This window comes from Lynx rufus, unplaced genomic scaffold (assembly GCF_022079265.1).
Source record: "Lynx rufus isolate CCGP_SWC_20201006 ecotype Redwood Valley unplaced genomic scaffold, mLynRuf1.p SCAF_6, whole genome shotgun sequence".
NCBI classification, from domain to species: domain Eukaryota; kingdom Metazoa; phylum Chordata; class Mammalia; order Carnivora; family Felidae; genus Lynx; species Lynx rufus.
The window spans coordinates 10,535,592-10,558,373 of NW_025814878.1; the positions used below are offsets into that span (position 1 = coordinate 10,535,592).

The window sequence follows — 22,782 nt, forward strand, 5'->3', positions numbered from 1 at the left end:
ACGGCCCCACCTTCCCGCTGGAAGTTTGAAGTAAAAAAAAAATGTTAAGGTGAAAAACGCATGCAAACAGACAACCTCATTGCGTATCAAGTTGGCAACATTAACCACACAGAGGGAAAAGAGAATTCCCAGCGGTGGTCCCTGCTAGGAGCTCTGGGAGGGGACAGGGGGTGAGGCGGTGAGGTGGGGGGGGGGGGGGTTGGGGGCTGATGCAGCTGCCATAGTCAGGCTTCTCCCCTGAACAGGGGGGTGTCTCTCACCCACGCTTCTTACCTTCGCTTACCCGGATCCCAGAGCAGGGCTGCCTTACGATGACGGTGGTATCTACCACCACCGGCACAATAAAGACACCTCCTGTGTAGGAATGCTGGGTACCAGGGACTGTGCTGAACTCTGCAAGGTAAGTATGACTGCCGCCATTTTGTACAGCAGATAAGAGCCTCCATTAACATGGGACCCAGGTGAGCGAAGAAATAAGACTGTTCTCTTGGGATCTCTGGTAGGATGGGGATTATCAACCCAGGCCGTGTGACCCCTAAGCTCACGTGCTTAACTGCTATGCCCACCGCCACCCTTGTTTCCTAGACGTGATCTTGAAGGTCATACTGCTATCCAAGGCTGCACCAGCTCCTCTCCTCTCCCTGACCGGCTGGGGAAAGCCTCCCCTCACCTGCTATTATCAGGCCTTTCTTTTTTTTTTTTTTTTTTTTTTTTCCACGTTTATTTTATTTTTGGGACAGAGAGAGACAGAGCATGAACGGGGGAGGGGCAGAGAGAGAGGGAGACACAGAATCGGAAACAGGCTCCAGGCTCTGAGCCATCAGCCCAGAGCCCGACGCGGGGCTCGAACTCACGGACCGCGAGATCGTGACCTGGCTGAAGTCGGACGCTTAACCAACTGCGCCACCCAGGCGCCCCTAACGACGAGATTCTTAAGGGGTGTCGTTTATATTTTTGCTGAACACTCGCAGCACCTAGTATTAATAATTGTAAGAATACCTTCTCCTATCACCTGCTACCACTGCTCCTGCTGCTGTCAGGAGCCAACGATCAAAGCTAAGCACCAAGTGTTCCCTCCCAGGTGCTAGGAACTAAGTGATTCATCACACACAATCGCCCCATATCCCGAGGCCAATGCCACCTTTGCTGTCATTTTGCAAATGAAGCAAACGAGGCCTGAAAAGAGCCAGTTTTTCATGGCCACCCAGCTGGTGGGAAGAGAAACCAGGTCATCTATGCTATGCTGTCTAGACTAAGAACCACTGTTACAGTTGACTCGCGAATGGCACAGGGGTTAGGGACACTGACCACGCACCGCCCCCCGCCATCGCACAGCCCAAAGTCCACATCTAGCTTTGGGCTCCCCCAAACCTTTGCTACAGATAACCTGTTGACAGGAAGCCTTACCGATAGCATAGTCAATTAACACATATCTGGTGTGGTATATGTTTTATATACTGTATTCTTACAGTAAAGCAAGCTAGAGAAAAGAAAATGTTATTCAGATAATTATGAGGAGGGGACACCTGGGTGGCTCAGTCAGTTAAGTTCCAACTCCTGGGATCGGCTCAGATCATGATCTCATGGTTCATGTGTTCGAGCCCCTCATGGGGCTCTGTGCTGACAGCTCAGAGCCTGGAACCTGCTTCGGATTCTGTGTCTCCCTCTCTCTCTCTCTGCCCCTCCCCGACTCACGCTCTGTCTCTCTCTCTCTCTCTCTCAAAAATAAAATAAACATTAAAAAAATTTCTTAATCATTTAAAAACTAAAAAAATCATAAGGAGGAGAAAATACATTTATAGTACTGGTGTATTTATCTAAAAAATCCGTGTTGTTCAAAGGTTGGCTGTAATTCCATCCTCCTCCCCGAACCCAAAGGGAATGGCTATAGTGCTTCCAGACTATGTGCCTTTGCACATTTGCTCAGCGTCTATGAAAACCAGGGCCGTGTTTCTGGGCACAGTGATCTGGAAGGTTTCTAGGCCTTCGGAGTCTGTTGCCTGAGGGCTCCTGACTGGTGTGGCTGGGCTTTCTCTTTCCTCTCAAGTGGCTCTGTACTTGAACTTGCACCCAGACTCCCACCACTGACCTGATTCCCTCTCACCCCACACTCCGGAGGCAAGATTCCCTTATACACCTCAGCCCTCCTCAGCGGAACTAAAACCAGCACATAGGTCTCTGGGCCTGAACAGTTTCAACACATGAGAAACGGAAGTTTATAAATATAACTTCAACTTCTTTGCATTGTTCTTTTTGTTGTTTTTTAAATATTATTGTTTTTATTATTATTTTTTTAATGTTTATTTTTTGAGAGAGAGACAGAGCGTGCTCCCAAGGAGGGGCTTGGGGCCAGAGGGCGAGGGAGACAAGGAATCCCAAGCAGGCTCCAGGCTCCGAGCTGTCAGCACAGAGCCCGACGCGGGGCTCGAACTCACAAACCGTGAGATCATGACCTGAGCTGAAGTCGGCTGCTTAACCGACGGAGCCACCCAGGCGCCCCCCAATTTCTTTGCATTGAAACGCCAAAGTCTGTTTATTAATCTGATACGTGGAATTCAGAGTATCTTTTCCCTTTTTAAAAAAATCTGAAATACGGTGGTTAGGGTCCCATAGGCTCGCAGCCCGTGTAAGACTAATAAGGCCATAGTTAGTTAAAACAATGCTCATTGACAATAAAGAGTACAGGACAAACACCTGTCACAACACTAATTAAAAAGCTGGAAACAGATGTAAGAAAATTTTCATTTAGTAAAATCTGTAGCCTTGGGGAAAAGCATGTTTAGAGAACAATGAAAACACAGATGGAAGACTTTGGAGATTCCAAAGGAGACTTCTAGATCCTTCGAAGGACTTGGGAGGTCGAGGGTCACAGGTTCTTGTAACATCTAGTTATATTTTAAGGGGGGGGGAAAACATCCTCCTTTGATACAGGTTTGTCTCCAGCTCTGACTCTCGTGAAAAATACCAAGGGCTTTTCCTAAATTGTGTATTCACACGTGGAATGAAAAGAGGCCGAAGAGATTTTTCTTGAGGAAACTGAGGAAAAAGAAGAGGAGAAGGGTGGTGGAGGGGAGAAAGAGCTGTGTAGGGCTGCTTGACAAAAACGGATCTGAGCTACATGTGCCTGTGTGTGCAGAGTCCCGGGAAGGGAAGACGGAACGATCGGTGAAAGATGGGGTCTGGCGTTCCCAGCCTAACACCTCGCACCCCACCAGTCCCAAACTGCTTGAGTGCCATCTGCACAAAAGGGATGTGTCTTCTGTGGTCTGGAGCAGAAAAGAAGAGAGACACGGTTCAGTGCGGGGTATGGAAAACAGTGCTCTTCGAGAAAAATTATAGTATCAGCCAACTGCGGTGGTACAAATACTCCCACCACGGGAGATTCCAAGCAGCAAATGGTTTAACAGCTGGCTCACCAAATTCCTGAATATCGAACAATCCGCTTCCGCAGGCTGGGGCGAGCCAGCTCCAATGCACCGCCGGATGACACGACTGTCCCCTTACGTGGTCGCATGGTTGCCAGTTCGGGTTCACCTGCTCGGCGTGCACTTGTCTGTTCCGGGCCTGGGACGCTTTCATTAGTTTGCTAGTTGCTTGCTAAAAACTGGCAGGATGACCATGAAGTCCAGTAAAAGAGTGGATCTCAAAAGCCCATCCGTGGCCGAAGAGCCGCCAGAAATCAGAGGGCAGAGGCTATCTGATTCGTCTAAATGCAAATTCAAGAACGATCACGGAGCTGAGTTCTTGGGGCCACATTAAACTCTCTGATGAATCTTTGCTATATACGAGCTTTTAGGGTGTAAGAGAGAAAAAGAATCACCAGGGATTTTTCTGGAACAATTTTAAAATCTTGAAATTGTTCTTAGTAAAATTTGCATGCATCCCCAAAGCAGATGGGAAATGGAAGACAAGCACCTGTCGTCCTCTTACTAGAATATGTTCACCTCGTCACGCTAGGAGCCTCTCAGACTCCTGCGGAAAGGTTTCTTGAGCGGAGGGAGGTGCTGGGGAGACCTAACACCCGTGGGAAGAGCAGCCCGCAGGCCCAAGAGGGACAAGAGAGGACCAGGCCGTCGTCTGCCCGCGTCCCAGATGGGCTCCCGCCTACACGGTCACCCTGATCTGATCCACAGGCTTCCGTGTTAGGTTGGGCACCGTGGCCTCTTTGCTGGCGTATCCCACGGGAAGGAGCACCAGCAGCTTTTCGTTTGTGGGGCGGCCCAGGAGCACCCTCAGACGGGGACCACAGTTGAGAGGTGTGGTGGTGACAGTCACCAGTCCCGCATTCTACGACAGAAGGGGAGAGAATACAGTGTCAACTCAATGGAAGTCACGACTTTGCTTGTGGCCTGGGGACATTCCGGTCCCCGTTAGGCCTGCTTGTCCCATCATTTCCCTGCAGCTGGGCAGCAAAGAGCCCGCCAGCTTGGGCAGGTGGACCTTAAACCTCACCTGTTCTCCTCAACCTCCCTAGTCGCCACATGCTTTGAACCAAACAGTAAGAAGCTTCTTGAAGAAGAAAAATACTCGTCCTATTCGTCATTGATGGTTAAGACACAGGAATGGTTATTTCATGGAAGGAAATTTGGGGGTCCAAATATACCCAAGGAAGGGGTATACCCTCAAACAACAGGGAGTTCCTATGCTTATATAACCAGCAATGCAGGCGGAGGACCACCCCAGCCGAAAATACCTACGTCCAGTGACAGAGGCTCAGTAGCCTGGCATTACTCCCTCAACCTGTCTACAAGGCCCTCCGGATAATAAACACCTAATAAAAATCACATGCAGCTTCAAGATGCTTCCCAAGCTACCTCCCTCCCCTCTGATTTCCCAGTCAGAGGGTCACCGCTAAGCCTGAGCCAGACAGAAGTTCTAGAACCGCCTTTGAGAGTCCTACAGGACAGGCTCTTTGGTCCGGTCGCTACGCGATCTGTGCAGACGGGGAGCATCGTCAGGAAGATTCCTCTTTCCTCCCTCGCAAATAGGACCTACGCTCAGAATCATGCCTGAGGCGACGCTAGAGGGCAGCAAACTCAACACTAACGTGACAAGGCTGCTGATTCAGAGCTCAAAAATCTCTGTGCACCGTTTGCTTCGTCCGGCAGATGCATGAATGAACGTTGCGTCCGCGTGGTCCGATGTTGCACATCACTTCCTTTATCTGCATGCTCACAGCATTAGGGAGGAAGTGAGATGCCGCTTTCTCTAGGTAAACTTCTCAAGTAATCTAAAAGCCTATTCCTCTTCTGTGTTAGCCACGACTGTAGTTTGCAAGGTATTTTCGCCATATAAAGTTTGCTTCGAGTTAGTGAAGAAGCGTGTAGTTTTTTGGACTCGATTGTCGCTTGGAAGTATGATCACTCGCACTTACCATCCATGTTTGCCTCATTTCTTTTACGTGCTCACTGTCTCTCTCTACCCCAGGACCCCAGAATGCACACACAGTTCATGAGGCAAGACCTCCGTGGTGCCCTCCCCCCTCCCGTCGGACCTGCCACACAGAAGGAGTTGAGTGAATGAACTGAATCCTGTAAAAGGTGTACCTCAATCTGCTCTGTCTCATGCTTAGCATGGCTCCAGCGACCCCACATACCGCAGAGATGGAATTGTTTAAAGCACATAGATGTCTTTCCAGTGCAAGGCCACGTAAGCTCGACTTTCCAGGGAAGGAGCTCTAGGAGAGCCTTCTCTTTATAGCTTTTTAATCACGCCACCGGCTCGGACGACAGCGAGCCCAGCGAGGCAGCATGCCTGCCGAAACCCTTGGAGCTTCGTGTCGTTACAGACCAAAGCAAACGCAGTGGGCATTTTTTTCTGAGCCTCAAGTGATGTTTCCAGAAGAGGATTCCAGCGCGTTGCGGCAGCGTACCTACCAGTCCAGGTTTCCAGGGGCATTTTTCACACCAAGCTACGTGTCTTAGGCGTTCAACTTTAAAAATTTTTTTTTTCAACGTTTATTTATTTTTGGGACAGAGAGAGACAGAGCATGAATGGGGGAGGGGCAGAGAGAGAGGGAGACACAGAATCGGAAACAGGCTCCAGGCTCTGAGCCATCAGCCCAGAGCCTGACGCGGGGCTCGAACTCACGGACCGCGAGATCGTGACCTGGCTGAAGTCGGACGCTTAACCAACTGCGCCACCCAGGCGCCCCTAGGCGTTCAACTTTAGACGAACAGCTTCCAAGTGTCTCTCAAGTAGAAACTCCGCCGAAATTTGTGAATAAGGCCACTGTTTGGCTTTCCAGGATCGCTCCTCTCTTTGGGGTGGGATGGAGGTGGGGGGGGGGTAACATACCTGAAGAGCAGCAAGGAGGAGGCCACAAGCAATGGAAACACTGATCTCATTGTAATAGTGGACCTTTCTTTTGCCACTTGCCGCGACGCCGTGTACTTGTTTGAAAATCAGAATCAAAACAGGTGCTGTGTCCAAGTACTCCTTAACCCAATTGGTTCTGAAGGGAAAGAAAGGTAATCCAGAGACTCTTTGCTCTTAATGAGTTTCGGTCTTTCTTTTTTTTCCCTTTACAACCTTATCTTATTTACATCTAAAATAAAAGCACTTTCCCGTCCTTTATGTTTAAATGGAAAAAAAAGGACTTTCGGTCGTTTATTTGTGTCTTCGCTATAGTGTTCTGTCCAAGGTCACTCAATTCAATAAGCATGTGTTAACGAGGGCCTAGTGTAGCAAGGCACATGAAATGCAGAAAGGCACAAACAAGGAGCCTATAACGCAGAAGGCAGTGTGTAAAATTTAGCAAGCTAAAACCCGGTAGGTGATATTAAAGAAATATAAGTCAATTGCATTAGGAACCCTCCAAATGAAGTGTTGGTAATTTTGAATAAGAATATTAGAAGAGCGTTTCCAAAGTTTCCCTCGAGGTGGGGTGCTGGAGACTGGATGGAGAGGGGCACTGGGGAGGACATCTTAGTGAGTCAACGAGTAAAGGCAGAGTCAGGACGGAGGACGCTTGGCAGGTCGGGGAGTTTCCAGAAGCCCGATAGGCTGGAGGATGGGGTGCGAGGTGGAGCACGGGTGGGCTGGCAGGTTACGCACGGATTTTGCAGAGTCCTGGACTTCGTGTGGGAGGTGATGGAGAGGGACTATAAGCTTCTGAGCAGAAGCATCACACGATCAGATCTGTTTTAGGAAGAGGTAGATGGTTGTGGGCAAGGGGCAAGCTCAAGGGGGACCAGAAGGTAGACAATAGCAATGGGCCAAGGGAATTCGGGAAGGCGTAGAAGCTGGAGCTGACAGGTCTGGTACAGAAGCAAAGGAGAAGAAGAAGGTGATGGTGAAGTTTAACCAAAATGACAGGTGCAAAGATGGTGATGCTGCCAGCCCAGTGATGGAGAAAAGGAAGTGAACTTTGTGAGAGTGGGAGATAATTCACGTGAGGTATAAATACGAAGTTGAGAGTTTTGCTTGTCAGCTAAGGAGCATATCTTTCTCCATCGCGTTACCCTAATCCATACATTTGGCGAAAGCTTTATTCTAGCTCAGATACTCAAAGTGCTACTCATGCAATGATACACGTTAGAATTTTTCTTGGGACACATTATGTCATTAATAAACAAGAGGTGATTCCACCTTAAGCCTAGCTGTGCGTCACTATTTTCCAACATACTAAACTCACTTGTGCGGTTTTCTATGGTTCCTCTTATGCTATTAACTTCTACAGGTCACATTTCCCAAGCTGCCTTCTCACGCTTCAGCCAGTTTCGTCCACATTGGGCTGTTACCAATTCTTTTCTCCTCGCGGAAGAGGAAGAATGCTTGTTGTTCAGAAAGAAGATAAACTCCGGGAGCCCACGGGTTTTGTCATGCTGGGCAACCTGCTCGACCTCCCGTGGCTCAGTTCCCACATATGTAAAACGTGCTGTCCCCTCATACAGCTATCGTGAGGGTGATATCAGTCAAATATATTAAGGGCTTAGAAAAGCACCCAGTACACATTGCTATGTGTGTGTTAGCATTATTATGGTCACCGATATTATCTTGCAGTGAATAATTCAAAAGAAATTAATGTAAGACAGAGATGAAGCAGTGTGCCTTTGTTCAAACGCAGATTAATACTTTTTAATGATTTTTGTACTTATTTTTTTTTTGGTCTAAATGCACACTGGTATCTAATATTTCTGGCTTGCTCAGGTTCACAAGAATTTATTATGACATCACATGACCGTGGATAAAAACACGGCAGTGAGACTTATTAATGAAGGGACAACTAGCACCTTGTGCCTAGGATGTCAGGATATATGCTCATCTGCAACTCACTTTAACATTTTTTCAACTGCCTACTCTGCAACCGCACTATTCTCGATGGTGTAAGACATTTTTAAACCTGGACCCCTAGCGTTTTATGTATATATGCGCGTGTACGTTTTGCCCGCAAAGAAAGTCCATAAGGCTTCTAAAATATCGCCTATGCAATGAGAAGAAAAGTAAGCCAATAAGCAAAATGCTATGTGATGAAGTGGCCATTTTAGATGCACAGAAGGTACCTATTAGGGGCTTTGAGCACAGAGACAAGAGAGCGACTAATTCTGCCTTCATTGGGGAAAACGTCAGGGGCCAGCAGCGTTTTGTAAGCACTGTGCACGCATAGAGCAGGACATCTCTCTAAGGGTAGGAACTCAACTTTTATCCATCCCCTTTTTCCCATGAATATGCAGTGAAATTTTTATATTTATTATTAATAGTCTGTGCTAGTTCCAGAGCATGGTAATAAGTTACACTTCCATAAGGGCGTCTGTTTAATAGGGTTTAAACATCTTAGGAAAGAAAATGACCTCTGGGGCCAAATAAATGAAACAGGAACAGAGCCAAGAAACCCTCTTCCCATCACCCAGTCCTGAATACTCCTCCCTTGCCCCCAGGGCTGCAATCTGGTCGCCTTTTCTTGTTTTTCTCTTATCACAAGCTTGTGTCACACTGGGGTGTCGGATAACACCCCAAAACACCCCAGGACTGGCCACCGAAGGCCCGCGGCTGGGACCAGCGGTGTGAGCACCCTTGCACTCCAAATGCCAAAGACTAGAGCAAGCTTCCCTTCTCAGAAAGAAAAACCAACATCTCTGCCCACTGTCCCTTCTCACACTCAGCCTCAGAGCGCGCTGGAGGGGAAAGGAAGTGGCCTTTGTGGGGAGGGCCGTGCTTATAAAGAGGACTCCGTAAATGACAAAGCAGAGTCTAAACAATGGAAGGTGACGGGCCCATGATGACAAAAGTGACAGAGAAGTTATGGAATGCATCTGAGACATTATGAGGGATGACTGCCCCTCAATGGGCAAACAGGACTCCACATGTGGCTGGCAGGGGCAGCTACGAGAGAAAATGGACACCTGCAGGGCCTCCCCCAGGGCTCGAGGGCTCAGGCTTAAACCTAGTTACAGTGAGTTCCCCCACACTTCTTTCCTAGAGATAAGGAAGCCCACACAGTTGCTGATGCCCAAGAGATGCCTAACTGCACGGATTGTTTGCTCTTGCTAACCATGTGCTAAGATTACTTGGAAGATGTTATCACTTTAGCAAATGTAATTTACTTCAGTCAACGTCCCGAGACATCTTTATGCCACGATCTTACACTCTAGATGGGAGAAAAGCGAAGTGAGTCCTCAAAGGTGTGTTTACGACTACTTGGGTGGAAGCCTGTTTGTTTACCAATGGTGCCACTTCCGACTTGTCATCACCATTCTATGTGCTTACAAGCAGGCTTGCACATTCAATTTTCATAACGAAGTAAATCCTAGGTAGTCCCGTTTTCCAGATGAAGAAACTAAGGCACAGAAGAGGTTAATCATCCCATCAACTCTTGTACCTCAGTTTCTTCAGGTCTGTAACCCATTGGCGTCCCATCCTTTTCAAGTAGTTTATTTCTTCCTCCTCCTCGATGATCTCCCGAATCTTATGTTTCACGTCCGGGTCCTTCACAACCACAAAGGTCCAGGGCTCCGTGTGGGCCCCACTTGGGGCAGTTCCTATCATCCATAACATTAAAAGCAGAAATGGAAACACGAAAATGTGAGAATGGTCATTAAGAATGGGTATAGTAACTCACACTCGCTGAAAACGAAGTTCAATCACCTGGTGAGCAAAGTGCTTGGTCACAGATTGTGGTATGTGGCTGTCCTCTCTGTTTCATTCTGCATCACTTTAGGGGCTACAAACCAACTAACTGAGGTCGAGGCCAGTGGTTCCAGGGCTATGGGGATTTATCACCACTTCTCTAAGTATGTGGGGGGGAAAACATTCCTATGTAAGGGAACTAAGGGAACCCAGAAGGGAAATTCTAACAGCCCAAATGCTCCAAAATGTTGTTTGTTTCGATATTATTTTTCTAAGTTGATTTATTTGGAGAGAAAGCATGACAGGGAGAGGGGCAGAGAGAGAGGGGGAGAGAGAGAATCGATGTGGGGCTCCAACTCACAAACCGTGAGATCATGACTTACACCGATACCAGGAGTCGAGCACTTAACCAACTGAGCCACCCAAGTGCCCCTTGATATTCTTAGAAAAGGATAGAGTCATGAAGCTCGTTGAAAATGGTAACATTGAAATGGTCAAATGGCTTTTAAAACACCCCTGAGAGGGACGCCTGGGTGGATCAGTCAGTTGGGTGCCTGACACTTGACTTTGGCTGGGGTCATGATCTCGAGGTTCAAGGGTTCGAGCACGGTGGTGAGCTCTGGGCTGGTGCAGGCTGCTTGGGGTTCTCTCCCTTTCTCTCTGCCCCTCCCCGGCTGGCTCACTCTCTCTCTTTCTCTCTCTCTCAAAATAAACAAACTTTAAATAAAAGGAAAAGACCACTCATGAGAAGTAACTCAACTATACATTGTTTGGTACCTGTATCAGGACACTGACGGCAGCACTGTGGGGTTTGTGGTCCCACTGGAGACACATGAGAACTCTTGGCCCTGGGTGCTCAGTACACGAGAGCCTGTCTCCCAGCTCTCATGGGCTACGGGAAGCCTCAGCCCACACTTGGATCAGCCCCAGGATCCTGGTACAGAGCTCAGTAGTGTATCTCAGTGCCCAAGGAGCTAGAATCCCCTTTCAGACTCCAACCAGGCCCAGCTTCTGATCTAGGTGTCACCCTGCTGTCTTAGAGATGGCCCGCCGTTCCCAGCCAGAGACCACAAGGACCCACGAATAGGTTATTTCAGAAGCAACTATTCCATTCTTCCTGGTGAGCAATTTAATGGCAGAAGCTCTACACCAGGGGGGTCAGGACTGCCTGCTTGATGGGGCTCTTGTTGTCACCCACACTCCCTACAGTCAAGACAGCATGATTGGATTGTGAAATGCAAGTCAAGAGCTAAACGTAGAGAGCCCATTCACAATGGCCATGCAATAATCTTTGCAAATGAACTTAGATGTGATTTATATAGGAGTAATACTCCAATCAGAGGAGACTCTCAAATAGGGGATTTCTCTGACATCTCCTTCCCCCCTTTTTTCTATAATTCTTTTATTTTCCTCTGTGAAAATATCAATTCATGTTGAAAATGGGTTTGTCTTGGGGCGCCTGGGTGGCTCAGTCCGTTAAGCGTCCGACTTCAGCTCAGGTCATGATCTCACGGTCGTGAGTTCGAGCCCCGCGTCGGGCTCTGTGCTGACTGCTCAGAGCCTGGAGCCTGTTTCAGATTCTGTGTCTCCCTCTTTCTCTGACCCTCCCCCGTTCATGCTCTGTCTCTCTCTGTCTCAAAAATAAATAAACGTTAAAAAAAAAAAAAGAAAATGGGTTTGTCTTGCTGTGGTTTACTTTGCAAATTCATGTAGGTACATTTTGCCAGTTTATTAGAAAACAGTACTAGAGCGTGTAATCTAAAAAATTTGGTTCCAAAAAGAGAAATGCACAAATGTGAGTGAGCCTCTGTGTGTGTGTGCATGTGCGTGTATGTGTGTGTGTGTGCATGTATTTTAAGAGGGGGGTAAACTAAGGGGATGTTTCTCTTCCAATGCATAATAGTATGTTCAGAAATTTTTATTCTTAATAAAAGATCCTAATATTCAATAATTTCAGAAGTTTTAAACTGTTGTCACATCTGGTCCCAGGTAGTTTGTAATAGTCAAAAGTTTGTAGAAAGCAGAAATCATGTTTCTGGCAGTCAGGCAACACCAGGGTAAGATTTTATAAATAAACGATCACTCTAGGCTTTATTCAGTGTGTTTGAACTTCAGCAGTGCTCCAGTATTGTGACTTGCAGCGGACATTCTCAAAAGCACAACGTACGGTTACAGACCTGCTGTTTTGATGACATTATCAATGACTTCCATGGGGACTTGCTCATTACTTATGAATCTCACAGACCGTCTTTTACTGAGAAGTGCATAAAATTCCTGGGATCTCTTCACCATCTCCTTCTCAGGATACCGGGTGTGGGAGAATGGAATATGTTCGACGTCTTCCTCTGACTCTTGCCAGTCATTGGCATCTACAAATAAGAACAAAAAAGGCAACAAACGAAATTGCACTTCTTGGTCATGAAGGAGAGCAGAATATGTCACCCCGTGGTACGCCTCTTTGGCATAAGGATTATTTTGAGCTGATAATTTTTAAGAAACAAAAGACACAAGAAAAGTGTTGAAAACCAGAGTAGAAGTTACCTTTTTGTAAGGGACATGTACTTTTGTGAAGGAAATCCCCACCCATAAGCCTTCCCTGTACCAAGAAGGAAAGGATGACCCTGGCAAGAAAGTCTTATCAATGGAGACGGTGGACTTAAATCTGTACAACCACCTTACCCCAGCTTAAAACACTGTGCTTTTCTTTTTTTTTTTTTTTAATTTTTTTTTTCAATGTTTATTTATTTTTGGGACAGAGAGAGACAGAGCATGAACAGGGGAGGGGCAGAGAGAGAGGGAGACACAGAATCGGAAACAGGCTCCAGGCTCCGAGCCATCAGCCCAGAGCCCGACGCGGGGCTCGAACTCACGGACCGCGAGATCGTGACCTGGCTGAAGTCGGACGCTTAACCGACTGCGCCACCCAGGCGCCCCAAACACTGTGCTTTTCTTGATAACCTCCCCTAACTGGATCCCCTTCCCCTAACGTCTTTCTTTTGTCTTTAGTTGAAAATTGTATTTAAGTAGTGACTTGGGCCATTTCAGGGACTTACTCAAGTTTCCTGGGCCTGTCCCATGTATACGGTAGGTATACATGTGATTAAGCTCCTATTTCTTTTTCTCCTCTTAATCTATCTTTTATTATGGGGGGGAATGGGGGAGGGGTCTCGGCCAAGAACCTAAAAGATAGAGGGAATATTATTTCTCCTCTCCTACAATCATAAGATGGCCAATGGGGAGAAAGAAATAAAGTTCTCAAAAATGTCTGCAAGATTATCAGCTCAAAAGAGTCAATAAAAAATGAAAATAATTGGTCTACAGAATTCTGAACTCTGGTTTTGACTACTGACTATCCAAATTCCACTGGTTATAAATCAAGAAAAAGAAAGTTTTACCTACACAAAGATGAGGAATGAAAATTTCTATCAATGGTGAACTAGTTTGTTTGAAACAATCTCGCATGAGCTGAAAACCAGTAAAATCATGAAATAAAGTACTTTTAAAGTCTTTTAAAAAAAAATCAGTATATTGCTGACAGTGTAGTAAGAAATTCCCAAGCCAAAACTGAAGGGAAATACGAATCTGCAGGTGGGTAAGCACAGAAGCCACATTTCTTCTGACAGTACTTGCCAATCTCTACATATTTGAATTTTTATTTTCATATTTTCAGGAATTGAGGATGACAGGAATCAAAGCCCAGGCCTATACACCATGGGAAGGCTAATGAGCTGGGACCCCAAGATAACATCCTCAAAGAAAGAATGAATCCTAAATAAATCAGCCCCCAAGGTGTAATACCGTTTGGTGGGTCCTGCCTGTAACTTGAACTTGGAATTAGGTGGTCCTGCCTGAAAATACCTCCATTGCCTAGCAAAAGCAAATGTCAATACACAAGTAATTTTAAGTACAATTACCAGCAATTCACCAAATACAATCAGACATAAAAAGAAACAAAACATTTTGAGCAAGAAACAGCAGAATTGATATTTAAAAACAGAATCAGATTTCCAATGTCTCCAAATATTGGAATTATCAGACTCAAAAGATAAAACAACTACGATTACTATATTTAGAACTCATAAATCTGTCGGGTACAGGAAATGATAAAAAGTGACAAAGAAAATATGAGAAACTAAACTTCTAAAACTGAAAAATAAAGTAACAGAATTCAGAACTTAATGGATGGATTTAAAGCAGGATGGATTTAGGATTTATACATACCTAAAGAAAAAAATTAGCGAACTGGAAGATAACTCAGAAGGAAATATCTAGAGCAAGGAGAAACCAATAGATAGAAAACATAAGAGTGAGAAAAAACAAAGCAGAGTGATGTATATATTGGAGGGAGACAAAAGTGAAGTGGTCGAGACACCACTGAGAAGCCAGGGCAGAATGCTGGCCCGGACTAGGTGGGCCACAAAAGAACGACAGATTCTTGGAGATCTTGGAGATACAAATGGTAAGACCTGCTGAGGTGTGTGGTCAGGAGTGGTGGGAGAGAGGGACTAGAGATGAGTCCCAGGGGGTGGGCTTTAGCACCTGAGGAGAGAGTGGGACCATCTACTGAGACAGAGGATGAGCAATGAGGAAGTAGGGGTATGAATCATCAGTCTATCACATTAGAGATGCCTGTGAGTTGTTCAAGCAAAGATGTCAAGCGTGAGGGGCGCCTGGGTGGCTCAGTCGGTTAAGGATCCGACTTTGGCTCAGGTCATGATCTCGCGGTTTGTGGGTTCGAGCCCCGCATCGGGCTCTGTGCTGACAGCTCAGAGCCTGGAGCCTGCTTTAGATTCTGTGTCTCCCTCTCTCTCTGCCCCTGCCCTGCTCAAACTCTGTCTCTGTCTCTCAAGAAGTGAATAAACATTAAAAATATATATATTAAAAAAAAAAAGATGTCAAGTGTGAAAGTAAAAGTCTGAGTCCAGAAGGTGGGATGTCACTTTGGGAACCCTCACATAAAGATGAGAATGACAACAGGAACAGAAGAAAAGAGCAAGAGGGATCCAGTGCCTGGCCCTGAGGGTCTGGGACGTTCCAGGTGGAGTTCAGGTAGAGAATTACCTTTCTCCTTCACTCGCACGCACATACTGTACTTCACTCCTGGGTCTCGGAAGACTGACCCGGGAGGGAAAGTCAAGAAGAAATGACTTCAAAGACGCTGAAAACCCCAATGACAATACCAGCAAGTACTGTGGTTTCCTCACCACTGTTAGTGAGAAACTTCTTTATCTGTATAAAGTTTACTAGCCAGGGCAGTTCACACATTTAATGAGAAGGACCATTAACAGTTGCTCAGTTAAATGAAGTGGGTATGACGGGGGAGGGGCAGCAAACACCTCCAGGTTTCTAGCAATCGATTCTGAACCCAACCCAGATGTCATCAATGCCAACCCTGAACTTCGCAAATGTGTAAACAGACTTTTAACGCCCGTGAATCCTTTCACGTCATTTGTTATGAAGTCTGATGACTTCTGTCCTTAGCAAGTGGTAAATGAGTAAATGCATGAAATGCCTCACTAACCGTGTGAGAGACAAGTTACCAACTCTTAATATCCATTCAGCATTTGTATAAACTAAAGGCAGCCCAGGTTCATGACTTGGCAGTTTCCACAGCTTGTAAAGTCCAAGGTAAACATTCCCACTGTAGCAGAATGAAGCAGCAGCTGCCTGGATGTTATCAGCGAGCAGGGTAGATGAATGGCCAGTCAGTGGATTGTCCTGAAAAGCTTGCTGTTCCTGGAGCCTCTCCCGGGGCAGATGGTCTACATTTTGCCAGTGGAGGGGCGGGGGGGAGGAAGGGGGAGGGCTTGGAGAGAAAGCACCCAGGGAACTGCAGGGCAGTGAACCAATACCAAAGGTACCACTTTTCCCCTTCCCCCTGACCTCCTCACTCCAAGAGGAGAGAACAGCCTCTGTAAACTCTAGTCATCCTGCCTCCACGCTACACCAGCCAAGCCTCTCTAGAGGATTCATTCGAGCATAAAGCCCACATATTTCAAAACAAATGGATGCTATTATAGTCTACATTTTGATCGCAACCTATACTGCCACACTTGGGGTTTGGTATTGACACCCAGGACAATTCACCTTTCATCATTGCTTTAATGCCAAGGATCTCTAAACTGCACCATTAGGTCCAACAGCCAAGAAGCTCTAGGCCATGTGTATTCTCTCATGGTTAACACAGAGGTATTTTTGTGTTTGTTCGTTTGGGGCTGCATCTCCACATAAATTGCTTTTGTGTTTTTGGAGTTCTACTTCAAAATCTTTGCAAATGAGCCAACTAGTTTCTAGCTATGAAGCTAGAAGGCCAATTTGTGTCACATCATCCTTGTGCCCTTCTTGGCATTTTGGGGAACATTGAGAAGCAATATTAATATGGCTGAGGGTGAGGCTGAAGCGAGGTCAGGGCTCCACACCTGCCCTGAGAACACCTCCTTCCCAGCTGCCTTAGCCATCACTCTGTTGCCACGTAGGGCTGTCAATTGTCCAGCTCCCTGCAGTATATTTCACCAGCAGCTCCCGAGGTGTGTGGGGCCTGAGGAATCGGGGGGGTGGTTAGTGGAAAGTTCTTGAATGGAGCCATGCTTTTGTAGGGACTCAGGGCAGGGCAGGCTGCCCCCAAAATGTGCCACAAGGGCATACTGATTATTTTGAACTGAAGCTACTTAGGAAATAGCCAGTACAGGAAGGACACTCTGACCTCCTCTGTCTCCCTGAAAGCAGAGAGTAAATCTCTCATACGAAAGGTACTCTCCCTGTACTAGAAAGTAGAGAGAGATCCTCATCGCCAGAGACATGAACTTTACAGCCAAGAAAGCTTTAGAAACAAATCTTGTTACTTTTTACTAATCTACTACCTCAGCCCAAATTCTGTTTAGAATTTCTTACTAATTGAAGCTCCCAAACATTTCTTTGTCCTGTTGATTCCTCACAAGTTTATTGCCTCTGTCTAAAATGTGTAAACTCTGCCTGCCTTGATCATTTCTTTGGGTCTCAATTTTATTATTGAAACTGTAAGCACATGTAATTGTTTGTTCCCTCCTGTTAATCCGTCTCATGGCAATTTAATTCTTAGATCAGATGTAAGAATCTTGACGGGTAGAGAGAAATTTTTCCTCCCCTGTCATATCCTGAATGAATTTGACAGAACTTGTTTCTGAGCCCCATCATCTCTTGTGGTATCCCCAGTGCCCCCTGTGTTGGTCCACCCTCCCCCCTAGGGCTCCCCCGGACTTGATCTCAAAGACAATGACTCCATTCAAGTCCTTTCCCTTTGCTAATCTCTCATCTCAATCTACCTGCCCTTTGCCCTAAAACCTTAAGGTCTTACAGGAATCTTGGTAAACTAACCTTTTAAAATTAGCCATGTAAAAGTATTAATGGGTGTATGTGTCAAAGGATAATGAAATGCAAAGACAAAGCCAGACTTGTTCCTTCCTATATCAAAGGAGAATCTCTGTGAACACAGTAGAGTGTTGACCTTTTATAGTATTTTTGGGTATTTTTGGCAGTGGTGTGCTGGCAAACCAGCCCCAGGAGAGGGGTGAGGAGGCCTGATTTGCAGCACTTGCCAATTTCCATTGAGCACATACTCCCATCATGGCGTGACGTTAAGCTGATGAGTGAAAAATGGCTCACCATGTTCCTGAATATTTAACAGTTGGTTCTTGCTCCTCCCATCGTCTAGCTCTAGCCCACCACTTGGCTGAGAAGCTTGGAGTTCAGGAATTAGTGGATTCCCTGGAGTGTAAAAAGATTGATATCATCTGTAGGAACAGTGTTACTTGTTTGAAACTGTTGTTGCTTGGTTGGTGCCCAGAGGGGCTGGTACTGAAGTGAATCCATCCCTGATTGGCTTTCAGAGGTAAGAGGCTGCCACTGATTGGTGGGTTTGCTAAGCTTTTACTGAGGTGAGTTGTCCTCTATTCGTTGAACAGGTTTGAAACCTCTTCCAACGGCTGCTCATTATCATGGGTACATAAAAAAACTGTCCTTCCCCAAGTCTGTGGGAACATTTTAATTCTCAGGTGTTACCCACACAGGCCATAATTTTAACACAGGCTTTTTTTTTTTTTAACGGCCAGCCACAAACCCTGAAATTGCTTATTACCATTCTCTACATACAAATATATCCCATACATATACATATGCATACAGAGATGTATCAATTTGTGTGTGAGATTTGTAAAATTATATACATATGCATACATGCGTATCTATGTACATATATCTATCCTCATCACTGAGCTCACTTTTCTAGCACATGGTTTTTTCTTGCCTCTCTCCTCCACTACCTTTCCTGCTTTCCACTGGTATGACTGAGTTTTCCCCATTTTATCTTTTCTCACTTGGAAGTTACACAGTGTGTTAGGTAGAACCATATAAAATTGCTAACACAAGCCTTTCCTTTAAAAAATTTTTTTTTAATGTTTATTTTTGAGAGAGAGAGAGAGAGCAAGCAGGGAGGGGCAGAGAGAGAGGGAAGACACAAAATCTGATGCAGGCTCCAGGCTCTGATCTGTCAGCACAGAGTCTAATGCGGGCTCGAACTCATAAGCTGTGAGATCATGACCCAAGCCAAAGTCCGACGCTTAACCAACTGAGCCACACAGGCACCCCTAACACTAGCCTTTCTTAGTAGTGACTAGACAATCCGGGACCAAATTTCGATGAGGACAGTAGTTTTTGGATGGTCAGTAAAGCTAAGTGAAGACATATCCCCACCAGTATTAAAACAAACACATCCTGATGAGATGTGTTCCCTATATCTTCTCTTCCTATCTCCATTTCCATGAGCTTCCAAGAACCTGGGCCTGACTAGAGCATGTTTGTACAGGATTTATGGCTCACTTTAGGGAGACAATCCAAGCCTTCCTCTTTGTCATTTCTCCTCCTTAGACCTCTGCTACAGTTAAACAAGAAAATATTAACAAGACACATGTTTGACTGCTCCCTAAAGCAAGCCTGTGCCGAATGTCTGTTTATTCTGAATTATGCCGAATTTATTCTCCAAGCAGCTCACACGCATGCTGATTCGGTGGAGTAAGAATTCTTTGTGAGCCAAAGCTGGGGGAGGTGGGGTTGGTACCCATATTTTCCTTAAGTCGCACTAGAATGGCCTATAATCCTTATTTTATTGATTTGTCTCTTACAATTAATTTCCACATGGTTTGAATCTGGTATCCATTTGCCGTCATCAAAAGCATCTCCATGTTTCTTCAGTAATGGAGTCCTTTTGGTTCTCCAGCCGACACCCCTACCCGGTCCCCTCTGAACCTTCAGTGCCAGCACTGAATCCTCTCTTAGACCGTATCCACCCATCCAGGGGTTAGACGCAGGGACTTGGGTGGCAGAGAAACCTGGGTTTAAAAGTTGCTTCTCACCCATCACCTCTGAGACCTCAGTAGGTGTCACTTAAGTGAACAAGAAAAATTCCGACAAGAGACCGAACCCTACATTCTGGGCAGAGGTGCCCGTGGCTGCTGAGGAGGCCACTGAAGGTGCAATTTATTCTTCCATGTGAGGAACAAAGAAAGAGGCAGAGGATTTTGCAAAAATGAACAAGCAGAACGAGACAGGGCCATACAGCTTTGCTCTGTGTTCCCAACGTTCAGTCGAGCGCCAGGTCCCTGGTTCCCCACCAGCCTTATCAATCCCTCTTGTACCCCCAAAGTCTGCAGATTGAGTGGCCTTTCCTTAAGGCACACTACCTCCGATCTCGCAGGGAATTTTTAGGCCCGCTGGTCATCTCCTGCCCTCTCTCTTCTAGGTTATTCTCCTATGAGAAATGCAGTCTAACAGCTGGCTATGTGCCTGGGTCCTGGCTCTATCACTACCTACTTGGGCAGGTGACTTAGCGGATTTGAGCCCCAGTTTCCTTATCTTTAATATGGGGATAATAATAGTGCCCACGTTGCTGTATTGACTTGAAGATTGAGTGGTTTACTATACATAAAACGCGATGCTAAGTGGACACAGCCAGTGTTCTGTTAAGAGCCTGTTGTTGTCCATATCCTGGAGTTCCTTCCCCAGGTGGTCTTTTCTGCGGTCCCTTTTTCCCACCACAGACCCTCTTAGTTGCGGGTGCCCCCCGTTCTATGCTCAGTCTTATCACCAGCAAATATCCCGTTAGAGAACTCATCAGTTTTATAAGTTCCAAGTACCACCCTGTGCTGGGACTATCCAATCCGTGTCCGCAACCTAGATCCCTCGCCTGGACCCCCTCTCCCTTTCTGCTTAGACGTGTCATCTTCTCAAATCCAACACGTCTTTGTCTATGTTCAACATCTTCTCTTGCATAGCTCTTCTCCCCTCCCCCATGTACGATAGGGTCTTTCCACCTCTGCCAGCCTCCAGCGCTTACCCTCTCCTTCTCCCCAGATTCAATTTGTTACCAACCCCCGTTGTTCTTCCTTTAACTCCGCCCTGACTCACTCCTTCCTCTGCGTTCCCACCGCCACCACCATCCAGGCCATCCTTACCAGGGCAAACCACCACACGGCTTCATAACGGATGTCCCTTTGTTCAAGAAAAGTGCTTCTCAACTGGGCAGGATTGGCATTCGGGGGGGATGTCCTTCAGCGAGAGAGTGAGAGGGAGCCCTGCCAAGAGGCCGCCTGGGCTTGAATTTTCTGCAGTACATTCAGCATTGCTGGCTCCCCGCACTGAGCGCCAGCTGTATACCCCACCCCCAATCCTGAGATCAGGGCAACTCAGAACACGTGCACACATACGTGCCCATACACGAACACACCCACGCACATGTCCAGGTGGCCTCTTCCGAGGCGGGGGCATCACCGGTCCAGCTGAGAATCACTGAGCCTCTTCCAAATCGAGTCCATCCCACGAACCCACCTCCGAGGCACATCCAACACTGATCACTCAAGGCTCCTCAAGAACGTCTCCCTGCCTGCTTCCTTACCACCTCTTCATCCCCTGATCAGCCAGGACTGGGCCCATGGTCACCACCCCATTTCACCTCCCCCCTTCCCCCCACCGCCTTTACCAGTGAGGTCTTCCCATCTCCTCCACATTTTTCTCAGAGGGTCCGTCCCTGCTCTTACGCTCGTTCTGCTCCTGTCATCTGAGGTGCCTCCTAACCATTGCTCTTCCTGTCCTATTAATTGGCCGGGCCCGATTCGTCCTTTCCCTGTTGCACCCCCATGCTCCCCGCACCTCTTTGAAGGCCCTGATGATCCCTTCAGCCCCTCATTACTCCCTGATTGTTGCCTACTTCTTGCCTTGTCCACTAAGTTGAACACCCAGCTTTGAGGACACAGGGCGACTGGCACAAGGAAGAGTAGCGAGCCCCTAGATCGATGCCACATTTTACATTTCCAAGTCCTTGATTAAAACCTGGCCACTCTGGGGACACTTGGGTGGCTCAGTCAGTTCAGCGTCTGACTCCTGATTTCGGCTCAGGTCGTGATCTCGTGGTTCGTGAGACTGAGCCCCGTATCGGGCTCTGTGCTGATAGCGCGGAACCTGCTTGGGATTCTCTCTCTCCCTCTTTCTGCACTCCCCTCCTCTCAAAATAAATAGATAAACATTTAAAAAAAAAAACAAAAACCACGACCCCTTTCCCCATGGCCACCACCAGCCTGCGATGTGCCCCTTGGCCAAGATTTTAACAGCCGGAGCAGGAATGGAGCTAGGGAAAATGTCAGCCTCTCTCAACAGCTGTTTACTGACTCTTGATCCAGAAATCAAGGGTGGGTTGGTGCCAGCAGGTGTCCCCTGGGAGAAATGATCTGTCTCTGATGACATAGTAGAGGCTGATGATGAAACTGACCCGCACGTGTTTCCTCCTCCCCAGAAGCCCTGCTCATCAGAAAAACGCAAATGGGACAAGCTCAGTGGCCTGGCCAGTGTCCTTACCTTCTTCCCCTTGGTGGAGATCAGTATTGTCTTTTAGGTCCTCATCCACCCAGGGATGAACCTCGGCCCTGGCTCTGGGCTCCCCCTTCCGTCTCTTGCTGCTTCCATCACCATTCTTAAAGATCCACACGATCAAAATGCAGACAACTGCTACCAGGACTGGAGTCAGGAAAAACATGGTCGTAAGACTGACTCTCACTCTGAACAGCGCACACACTTCCCACACTGCCCTTAAACAAACAGAGACAGGAACGAGGAATGAAGGAAGAGGGAGCTGTGGGAGGGACAGGGTGAACTCTGTGACTCTCAGAGGACTTTGCAAAGGAGCAAAGATCACGGCGTGTGCACTGGGGGTGTGTTGTGGGTTTGGTAATGCCCAGGTGCGTTCGCTTTTTAAAATCGTGTGCCCAAGAAATATAGGCGTAGACAGTAAGTTCCAGAATGTGAGTAAATAGTTGAATGCGCTAGGGGTTGCTAACAGCGGTAGAAGGTGTTTAATCTTCCTCCTGTTTAACTTTTCTCCGAGAGCAATGTGTCCTCAACTTGCCAGAAGCTAGGAATCCCCTGGGGAACTTGTTTTTAAAAGGGGAGACTTCCAGGCACCAACTCACATCTAGTGAAAGAAAATTTCCAGGAAAAAGGCCTGATAGTCTGCATTTTTTTTTTCCAACGTTTATTTATTTTTGGGACAGAGAGAGACAGAGCATGAACGGGGGAGGGGCAGAGAGAGAGGGAGACACAGAATCGGAAACAGGCTCCAGGCTCCGAGCCATCAGCCCAGAGCCCGACGCGGGGCTCGAACTCCTGGACTGCGAGATCGTGACCTGGCCGAAG

At 46.9% G+C, this 22,782-nt stretch overlaps 1 protein-coding gene across 1 annotated transcript; it reads right to left on the bottom strand.

Annotated features, from left to right (window-relative positions):
- Positions 1-4,104: 4,104 nt before the first annotated feature.
- IYD (iodotyrosine deiodinase) lies at positions 4,105-22,126 on the bottom strand. Its single transcript, XM_047101241.1, has 5 exons — positions 21,949-22,126; positions 12,246-12,437; positions 9,821-9,980; positions 6,298-6,454; positions 4,105-4,287 (listed from the first exon to the last, which is right to left on the bottom strand). Exons 1-5 carry the CDS (start codon positions 22,124-22,126, stop codon positions 4,105-4,107), a joined length of 870 nt encoding a protein of 289 aa, XP_046957197.1.
- Positions 22,127-22,782: the final 656 nt, after the last annotated feature.

What these genes read in the sequence shown, in the direction of transcription:
- IYD (XM_047101241.1), bottom strand. Translation starts at nt 22,126, where the DNA reads ATGTTTTTCCTGACTCCAGTCCTGGTAGCAGTTGTCTGCATTTTGATC. An exon ending in TCTCCACCAAGGGGAAGAAG is followed by an intron (nt 12,438 to 21,948) that starts GTAAGGACACTG and finishes TCTTATTTGTAG; the next exon opens with ATGCCAATGACTGGCAAGAG. An exon ending in TCCTCCTTGCTGCTCTTCAG is followed by an intron (nt 4,288 to 6,297) that starts GTATGTTACCCC and finishes CTTCTGTCGTAG; the next exon opens with AATGCGGGACTGGTGACTGT.